Source organism: Tenrec ecaudatus, chromosome 14 (assembly GCF_050624435.1).
Source record: "Tenrec ecaudatus isolate mTenEca1 chromosome 14, mTenEca1.hap1, whole genome shotgun sequence".
Taxonomy (NCBI): domain Eukaryota; kingdom Metazoa; phylum Chordata; class Mammalia; order Afrosoricida; family Tenrecidae; genus Tenrec; species Tenrec ecaudatus.
This window is the reverse complement of record NC_134543.1, coordinates 86595374-86605843: the sequence shown is the minus strand read 5'-3', so window position 1 is coordinate 86605843 and position 10470 is coordinate 86595374. Positions and strand designations below refer to the sequence as shown.

Below are 10470 nucleotides of genomic sequence, written 5' to 3'. Positions count from 1 at the left end.
GGTTTAAATATTCCACTGGACTGACTAAAAAGTTTTTGCAATGACAAACCTAGAATCTGCATCCTATCTTCTCTCTTACTTCCACATCCAGGACTCAACAACTCACAGGCATCAAGTCAAGTCTGACTCATAGCAACCCTACAGGACAGGATAGAACTACCCCTATGGATTTCCGAAACTGTAACTCTTTACGGAAGTAGAAAGTCTCATCTTTCTCCCCACATCCAGGACCATGAGCTTTTAATTGACTTCAGTAGCAGGACAGGAAGCCATCTACTGTGGAACATACTACACCACCCAGAACATTCAATTTCCCATCACTTCTCTTAAATCAAGTTCTCTGGAAGTGAACTTGAGTCATTTGGAACCTTTCTTGTATATGCCAGTTCCTCAAATGTCATCTTACAGGTTGGTAAAATACCTGACTATCTATCTGGAGGAACCCTGGTGACATAGTGGGTTACCCCGGGGATGCTAACTTCAAAGTTAGAATTTGAAACCTGCAAGCCATTCTACTGTCTGCTCCTCAGTCTTGGAAAACTGTGGGAGCCATTCTACTCCCTGTTTTTATGTTACCATTAAAAATTTTTTTAATCTTTTTATCAGGGCTCGTACAACTCATCACAATCCATAAATCCATCCATTGTGTCGAGCACATTTGTACATTTGTTGCCATCATCATTCTCAAAACATTTGCTTTCTACTTGAGCCCTTGGTATTGGCTCCTCATTTTTCCCCCTCCCTCCTCACTCCCCACTCCCTCAAGATATTTTTTTATATTTTCAAATATCTGTGAAATCAGTAGGAGAGCAAAATTTCTTAAAAGTTGGTTTGGGGTTTATCTTTCTCTAGAGATCTCTCATTTTCTCTCCTCCTTTTGCTATCTTTCAATGTTGAGTATATGTATAGAATATATATATTCTGTTATAGAGACAGAAAATATAGGTTCTATATAGATGTCTACAACAGTACAGGCAATCATCTGGAACAAATATTTACAAACTACTTACTGTCGGGTATGGGCATGAACAGTGAACATGAAGGACAGTAAGAACAAAGATCTTGAGTCAGGAAAGAACTTAACTTATTTAGAAAGAAAGGCTAAAGTTACTCTGAAATGAATGAAGTGCTGCGGTGGGGACCTCTGTTGGTGAATGAAAGAGCTCTGTACTGCTGTCTGCTACATGGATTGCTAGTCACAAGGTCAGTGGTTCTGAAAGGAGGAAGGCGAGACTGCTCCCATAAAGATTTTCATTCTCAGAAACATGACCTAGAGTTGAGATGAGTCATACTCATCTCAGTGGCAGTGAGTCATGAGGGCGTGCATGCGTGCATGCGTGTGATAAAGGCAAATCGTGGTGACTTAGAAAACTCATTCAATAGCCTACGTGAACACAGACAGGCCCAGCAGTTTTGAGTTAGCTTAGTAGAACAGACTGCTTCTAGCTGCCCACCTGTAGAGGCTGCTGCTTTCTAACAACCAGGGCACTTCATTGTTCTGTAGTAAAATTGATAGATCTGGCTTTCCTGTCCCGGTAATCACGTAGAACAGGAGTCGTGGGTTAAATCTGATCTGCTGCCTCTTTTTACATTACCAATAAGATATTTTTTAACATATGTATCAGTAGGAGAACAAAATTTCTGAAAATATTTGACATTGTGATGTAAATTATATGAAATTCAAAATTTAGTGCCCATAAAGTTATATAAAAAATTCAATAGTGTTCATTCATTTAGATATTATGTTTGGCTACTTATTACACAACAGCAATGGAACAAAGTTGCTGTGATAAGCCTAAAATATTTAAGGGAAAACAAATCCCCGTTTCTCTCTCTCTTTTTTTTTAGAAGTACATCATTTTTATAATAATATCATTTGAGATTTGTTCTTTGTAGACCTTTGTTTCAATCAGGCTCTTCTGAGGCTGGCTGCTGAGAACATTGAGGTTCGTTAGGGTTATTTTTCAGTAGCCAATCAGCTAGCCAGATCTTCCAGAAACAGGAATCAACGTTCTCTTTCTGCTTGTGGCAAAGTCATTACTGCCATGAAGTGCGTTTCTTAGATCATATGCGCCACAAATTGCTCTTAAGCTTCCTGGATGTGTTTCCTTAGAGACTAAGCTGTGACTTGGTCCCATAAGCTCTTTCTAGCAGGAGTTGGCTTTATGTCTAGCTAATATCATGGCAACAAGTGGTCCAGAACTCATGAAAGCTGTTAGATTTGGGAAAAAACATTTTCCATACTGTTCCACATAAAAATTACTGCAGTGTCCAGGGCTGAGATGTAGTTTTCTTCTCTGCACAATAGTGAATCCAGAGCTGAGAATAATATCTTGTATTTCCTCTTTATCAACAATATCTGGCTTGAGAATGGCCAGTTTTTTCGACACATACCTGAGGTGAGGGCACTGCTACCTCCATCTTGGCTTTTAAGAGTTTCTCGACAGGCATCAACTTAGTGAACAACCCAGGTTGCCGAACAATTGATTGTTTTAACTGCTTGTTGTGAAGCAGGACGATGAAAGGGGAAGGCCGGAGAGTGTCCTTGTGTCCTCTCTGGGCTGCACTCAGCGGAGGCCAAAATTCCCCATTTCTGATGGAGGTGATTACAGGACTTAGGGCCGTGCTCTACTGAAACACAGACTCTGATGAGTGCAGTCCAGGTCTGCAATCTCTCAATGAGATCACGAAGGTCAGGGGAGATGGGATGAGCATCCATGAGTCTTATCTGCCATTGTTATTTTCAGTAGACCATTTTGCTGAACACAAAATTCAAAGATAATTCTGCCACTATCTGTTTCCCAGGTTCAGGCAAAATTCAAATTTTCAGTTAGATGTATATACACATGCACAGCCAGATGGTGTGTGTGTATAGCAAAAGATTGTGCCAGGAAAATAGTTCATGATTCAAGAGAAAGAGCAGAAGTGTCTGTTTTCTTTCTCAGTATGGTTTAATATATATCTGGCCACCATCTGTCTTTACACTGCGATTCTGTTTTGGTTGGTCTTTTACAGCACACAGACACATGAACATCTTCAACACCGCTAACAACTCCAACAGCATCCCTGGCTTCATCCTTATCGGCTTCCCTTGCACCAGGGAGGGTCAGATTCTCCTCTTTGTGCTCTTTCTTATTGTCTACTGTCTGACCCTCCTGGGGAATGGTTCTATCGTATGTGCTGTGCGCTGGGATCAGAGACTCCACACGCCCATGTACATCCTACTTGCCAACTTCTCCTTCCTGGAAATCTGGTATGTCAACTCCACTGTCCCCAACATGTTAGCCAACTTCCTCTCTGAGACCAAGGTCATCTCCTTCTCTGGGTGCTTTCTCCAGTTCTACTTTTTCTTCTCCCTGGGTTCTACGGAATGCTTTTTCTTGGCGGTTATGGCATTTGATCGATATCTTGCCATCTGCCGGCCTCTACACTATCCAAGCATTATGACTGGACGACTCTGCACCCATCTTGTAGTCACCTGCTGGGTACTTGGTTTTCTCTGGTTCCTGATTCCTATCAGCATCATCTCCCAGATGTCCTTCTGCGGATCTTGGATTATTGACCACTTCCTGTGTGACCCCGCCCCGCTGCTAGCCCTCGCTTGCAAAAAAGCTCCTGTGGTAGAGCTTCTCTTATCCACCTTGAGTCCTCTGCCCCTCATCATTCCCTTTGTCTTCATAATGGGGTCCTACACCCTAGTCCTCCAAGCCGTTTTAAGGGTCCCTTCAGCAGCTGGACGAAGAAAAGCCTTTTCTACCTGTGGGTCTCATCTGGCTGTCGTTTCGCTGTTCTATGGCTCAGTGCTGGTCATGTATGGGAGCCCTACATCTGAGCATGAAGCTGGAATGCAGAAGATTGTGACTCTGTTTTATTCTGTCATAACCCCACTCCTTAACCCTGTCATATACAGCCTTAGAAATAAAGATATGAAAAGTGCCTTACAGAAAATTCTGGGAATATGAAAATGGATACTAATTGTGGTAGCTACAGAATTTCATGTCAACATGAAGATCTTTACAAGTCGAGGGGTGGAATTTAGCCTGTCAAGCAGGTAACAGTCTGACGATGACAACTTCTGGTTGTGACCTTCTCATAAGGAGGGTCCCGGGAACCTCCTCCTCCCTCTCAGCCTTCACCTTCCTGCTGGTGAGCCACTCTGACACCTGTCAGATCCGTACGACTTTGCACCCAGCAGCCTGTGATCTTCCTGCATTCTGAATTATTGTATGTGCCTGCCCGAGTCTGAAGAGGGACTGATGGACTAGTATCAGACTTACAGATTTGAGTAAGATTGGGCGGGGATGTTTTCCTGATATATATAATCTCTTGATATTAAACTCTTTCATATACATATGAAAGTCGCTGAATTTGTTTCTCCAGTCAATCTGGTCTAACACACTAATCAAAAAGAACTTTAAGCAACATTAAACTCATCTTTAACCTACATCTCAGATTATTTTTAATGGTGTCATTGTTATAATTGTTTGTTCTAGTCTTGATTAAAATCCTTAATCATCTAAGAGGAGAGAATCATGGTCAGCCTCTTAACAAAACACCTCAAACAATTAGAACAGAGGCAACAGCATAATCCCTCCAACAGTGTGGTTGTTATGTAATTGTTTTCCAATCTGAGAATATTAAAAATGAAGGGGTGGAGTCTAGCCTGTCAAACATGTCATAGCCAATGAGGCCTCTGTGTTGACATGGCATTCTCCTGAGGATTCTGGGAACTCTGGTGTTTCTCCTTGGAGATGGAAGACACATTTTCTCTCTGCTCACTCCCTGGGAGACATTGCAGCTGATAAGATACATGGAATTATGCTAGTGCCTGGAGCTGGAGAAGCCACATGGAGACCCCCGGCAGTGCTGAGATGCTTACACCACCATTGAATCCAAAAGACTTCCTACCCACTGGCCTGTTATCTTCCCACATTTGGTATTATTGCATGTGTTTCATGAGTCTGAAGAGGACTTTATAGATTGGTATCGAACATATGGGTGAATATCTGACTTATGGACTTGATCTGGACTGGGCAGGGATGTTTTCTCAATATTCAATTACTCTTTATATAAAGCTCTTTCTTATATACATGTGAGTGTCTATGACTCTGTTTCTATAGTCAACCCAGACTAATAAATCATAAAAATAAGGGAAGAAATAAAGAACTGGAAAACAGAAGAAAAATTTTAAAAATTAACAAAACAAGAAGTTGGCTCTTTGGAAGTATCAACAAAATCTACCAAGAAAGCAAACTTAAAAACAAGTGTGAAGGAGCAGACATCAATATTGATGAAGTCAGAATAAAGCTGATACCAGAACCAGTCAAAGATCCCCAAAAGATAGAGGACTACAGACTGATATCTCTCATGAACATAGATGCAAAAATTCTCAACAAATGTTGGCCAATAGAAAGCAACATATCAAAAATACTAATAATACATCATGACCAAGTGGAATTCATACCGTGGCTGCAGAATGGTTCAACATTTGGGAAAATAAGTGAACATAATCCACATTATAACAAGGAAAAAGACAAGAACCATATGAGCATATCAATTGATGCATAGAAAGCATTTGATAATATCCCACACCCATTCCTATTAAAAATTCTCAAGAAGATATGATTGGAAGGGAAAATTCTCAATACTATAAAGGCCATATACGAAAAACCAAATAGTCAATATTACACTCAATGGAGAAAAGCTGAAAACATTTCCATGGAGAAAGGGAATCCAACAAGGATGTCCTGAGATAGTTAAGGTTCATCGTGCCAACCTGGTTACTAAACACATGTGGGTTTAATTGAAGGGCAGAGAGATAAATGACTCAGTTAGCCTCATCTTTTTTATTCTCTGATCTCTTGCTCTCTAATGGTCAGATTAGGGTGCAGCTGCCTTAGCCAGTTCCCTGCTTTCAGCTGGCCAGGCTCACTTCCTGTGAGACATCCCTGAGGAGAAGCCACATGGACCTACCCCGATGCAGCCCTGGGTGCTGGAGCAGCCGTGTGGAGACCCCTGCGAGTGCTGAGATGCTTACACATTCACTGATTCGGCTTTCCTCCTGCAGTTGGCATCGTTGCGTGTGTTTTGTGAGATGGAGGAGGACTTTGTAGATTGGTGTCAGACATCTGGGCTAATGTTGGACTTGTAGGCTTGGACAGCACTGGGTTGGGATGCTTTCTTAATGTACATTTACCCTTTCTATAAAATTCTCTCTTATACATAAAATAAAAATTTTAAAAATTGTTTCAGCTGTGTATTTCTTCTCTTGGTTTTTTAGTCATTCAGTCCTGTTTCTGAACATGCCTCAGTTTTATTTTATTTTTTGGAATGCACGATATTATGTTTTTAAAATTCTGAGGACATTGGGCATAATAACCCAGCCAAGAGAAAATTTTCTTCTAGCAAGTACCCAGAATAAAGGTGGAAAGATGTAATCTCATTTAAAGCATTTTTATGGGATTTTAAGATGGCCTATGTCAGTTTTTATCTTAATCCTAAAATATTATCCTTACTCCAGGAAAATGGCCTTCCTGAGATCCCAACTGCAAGTCTGGACTGTTCACTTGATCCCTTCCTGCTCAGTGTGTCCTGGCTCCTGTTCTGGCATACTCCTTGCACACTCTGACTCCTGGAATTTCTGCTTATCTCTTTAGAATCTTAGCTTCTGCATTCTACTAGATTTCTTAAAGTCTCATCTTTCACATGGAGGGTTTAAGAATTTAAAAATACTTTAAGAGATGTCATCAATTTTGACTCACTTCTCTGTGGTCCCCCACTTTCAGGAATTTGTTCCTTAACTACCCACTGTCGGGCAGCCATAAACTTCTATCTTCCAAAACCTATATCTCCCTGGTTCAATAAAGCAACTGCTTTATACTTTTTTCCTTTATCTCTCCTACCCTAAATCTCGTCCTCATCCCTCCTCCACATTGTAGTAACCCAGCTTAGTTGGAAGAACTCCATTTTGTTAAAATTGCCATCATATATGACCTCAACCTTGCTACTCCTAGCCCCTCCCAATAACCTGCTAGACTCTGACTCATCCACCAATACTCTTGCCAGATAAGAACCTCCAAACTTCCTGACAGACCTTAACCAGCTTCGATGACGATGATGTCCCCTCACCCCTCCCAGTAGCCTACTGCCAGATAAACAAGGAATATAGTAAATCCTGACAGACCTTGACTCATCAGCAGGTGTCCTCTTATGTTTAAAATATGTGCATATGTTTTAAAATATGAAAAATAGGGACAGAACAATAAATTCTCTGCTGATCATTCACTCACTCCCAATTACCCTGGAGAAGGATGTCACGTTTGATAAAATGGGAAGGCAGTGAAAAAGAGGAAGGCCCTCAATGGGATGGATTGACACAGTGGCTGGTTGCATCAATAGGCTCAGGCAGAGGAACAATTGTGAGGATGGCACAAGACAGTGCACTGTTTTGTTCTGTTTTGTCACTATGAGTGAGAGTTGACTTATTGCTACCCAACAAGAACAAATGAATCAGTACACAAGTCTTAATTTTATTTTGATGTACCAGTAACAAAAATTACAAATATTTTAATGATACTGTGGTGGTTTCATAATATCATGTCAACTTGGTCAATCACATCACAGCTTGATAACCTAATTTGGAGGAGTAGCTGTGATAAATGTCTCCCTGGAGGTTGGCTCCTCTCTCTCCCTATCTGCTTCACCTTTCTGATGGCTGAGACCTGCCAGAGCCTTGTGATGCTTCCATAGCCATTTGATCAACAAGACTGCACCTACTGGTCTCTGATCTTCCTGCATTATCCATCATTCCATGTAGCTGTGTGAGTTTGAAGAGGGATTCATGGACTACTATTGGACTTATGAACTTGATTAGGACTGGAATGAGATGTTCCCTTGATATCCAATTACTCTTTGATATAAAGCTCTTTCTTTCACATATATGAGTGTCACTGGATTTGTTTCTCTTGCCAATTCAGCATAACACAGATACCATGTATAATCACATCCAAAAAAACCTAACTCTTAAAAATAAATCTAACAAAAGATTATAAAGCCACATGATATAAAAAATTATTGAAGATTTAAATAAATTGAGGGTTTATTATTTTATGCATTGAAATTCAGTGTTGTAGAGGTAGTAATTGAACAGAGTGTCAAGGGGGCAAAGCAATTAAGTCTCTGGGGAATGCCAAAAATAGCCTTTGTGGCCAAGGCGTGCCACCCCATCAGACTGGACTGGAAAACAGACCTGAACTTTATAGAGTTTTCTTTTATTTTATTTTTGTTTTGTTGTCGTTGTTGTTTGGCCTTGAGTTTGTTGCTGTTGTGGTTTGGGTTTTTTGTTCTCTTTTGCTTGGTCTTGCTTTTGTGCTTATTATTGTCTCTCCATATCTATCTAGACAAGATAGTAGGATAAACAATCCAGAGAAGAAAACAGTGGGACTGATGGTTCTGGGGGAAATACAGGAGGGAGGAGGTGGGGTTAAAGAAGGGGAGTGACAACAACCCAGGGAAAAGGGACCAGCAAGTGATCTAAAATCAATGACGAGGAGGGCATAGGATGCCTGGTAGGGCTCAATCAAGGGGCAATGTAACCGAGAGGAATTACTGAAACCCAAATGAAGGCCAAGCATGCTAGTGGGACAAGAAGAAAGTAAAATGAAATAGAGGAAAGAACTAGGAGACAAGTGGGCATTTATAGAGATCTAATTACAGGCATGTACTTATGTAAATATATTTTATATAACAATAGGGAAATAGATCTATGTACATATATTTATATGTTAAGTATTTAGGTAGAAGACAGCCATTGGACCTCTACTCAAGTACTCCCAGAATGCAAGAACACTTTGTCCTAATACCCTGGAATTCCATGATGTTTAGCTTCCCAACACAATCATTGAAGACAAAATGAGTGCATAAGCAAATGTGATGAAGAAAGTTGATAGTGTCCGGCTAGCAAAAGATATGGCATTTGGGGTCCTAAAGGCTGGAAGATAAACAAGTGGCCATCTAGCTGAGAAGCAACAAAGTCCACATGGAAGAAGCACACCAGCCTGTGTGATCATGAAGTGTCTATGGGATCAGGTATCAGGCATCAAAGTCCAGAACAAAAAAATCATAACAATGTGAATGCAGAGTGGAGATCCAAAGTCCATCTGTAGATAATTGGACATCTCCTTACAGACAGGTCTTTTGAAAATCGTTTGAAAATGATGATAGCAATAAATGTACAAATGTGCTTGACACAATGGATGGATGTATGGATTGTGATAAGAGTTGTATGAGCCCTAAATAAAATGATTATTAAAAAATAACTTGCAACACAGAGAATCCAGGACAGATAAACCCCTCAGGACCAATAATGGGAGTAGTGATACAAGGAGAGTAAGGTGGAGGTGGGAGGAGTAACAGGAAATCTATCACAATATATAACCCCCACCCAAGGGGATGGACAACAGAAAAGTGAGTGAAGGGAGATAGCAATCAATGAAAAAATATATTATAAATTATCAAAGGTTCATGAAAAAGGACAGGTGTGGGAGGGAGGAAAAATATGAAAAGCTGATACCAAGGGCTCAAGTAGAAAGAAAATGTTTTGGAAATGATGATGGCAACATATTGAAAATGTGCTTGACACAATGGACATATGTATGAATTGTGATAAAAGCTGTAAGAACCCACAATGAAATGATTTTTTAAGTATTAATGCTCCCCAAATTACTCTATAGATTCAATAAAATATCAACGAAACTTCCAGCAATTCTTTTTGAGGAAATTAATAAATTAGTTCAGATTTCTTGTAAAGTAATTTAAATTATCATAACAAAGAATAGTATATTATCTATTACAGTATATTCATATAGTGTGGCATTAAATAGCTGTTAGGAGCAGTAAAGATAGAGGAGGAGAAAGGAAAGGGAGAGATGAACAATATGGGAAGGAAAAATTTAAAAACAAGCGTAGTTGGGTGAGTTATTCTTCCAGATATCAACACTTATTACAAACAAATTGAAATTATGATATTTGAGAAAAGACGAGGTAAATTTTCTGCAAGGCAGAAAGGTTTGAAAGTGCAAAAAAAGTCATGAAAAACTGCAGAATTGATAAGTATGTGAGTAAATTTAAACAACCAACAAGTTCTACAATAATTAAAAATATCTTCTGGGATTTATAGCATATGAAGAAATACATGGGTAATTGAGTTTAAACCATTTTTTGCCATCTTGAATTGTTCAGTAAGTGATTAAAGTACTGATTTAAGGTACCAACTGTAAAAAATCAGGGATGTATATTGTAATCAGTAGAATAATTACTTAAGAATGTATATTATTATGACTATATAGGATTAGAGGAAGAAGATGGCATCCAGTTAGATTTACCCACCCAGCACTTCCGTTGCCAGACCAGAAAATTAAAAGGTAAAGTGAAGGAGACTTGGAAGCAGAGTCCTAAAATTAGAATCAAGGT

General features: G+C 39.7%; 1 protein-coding gene across 2 annotated transcripts; it reads left to right on the top strand.

The window, feature by feature from the left end:
- The first annotated feature begins 3011 nt into the window (after window positions 1-3011).
- LOC142425664 (olfactory receptor 11G2-like) lies at window positions 3012-7237 on the top strand. Of its 2 annotated transcripts, XM_075530978.1 has the most exons (2): window positions 3012-3946; window positions 7204-7237. In XM_075530978.1, exons 1-2 carry the CDS (start codon window positions 3027-3029, stop codon window positions 7235-7237), a joined length of 954 nt encoding a protein of 317 aa, XP_075387093.1. In that variant the 5' UTR covers window positions 3012-3026. The 2 variants fall into 2 exon arrangements, with proteins under 2 accessions (XP_075387093.1, XP_075387094.1); XM_075530979.1 differs by lacking the exon at window positions 7204-7237 and having other exon boundaries at window positions 3012-3962.
- The last annotated feature ends 3233 nt before the right edge of the window (window positions 7238-10470 follow it).

Bases quoted from the DNA above. Each gene is read 5' to 3' on its own strand.
- LOC142425664 (XM_075530978.1), top strand. From the start codon at position 3,027: ATGAACATCTTCAACACCGCTAACAACTCCAACAGCATCCCTGGCTTC. The intron at 3,947-7,203 runs AATTCTGGGAAT...ATCAGCAGGTGT, and splicing joins ATGAAAAGTGCCTTACAGAA to CCTCTTATGTTTAAAATATG.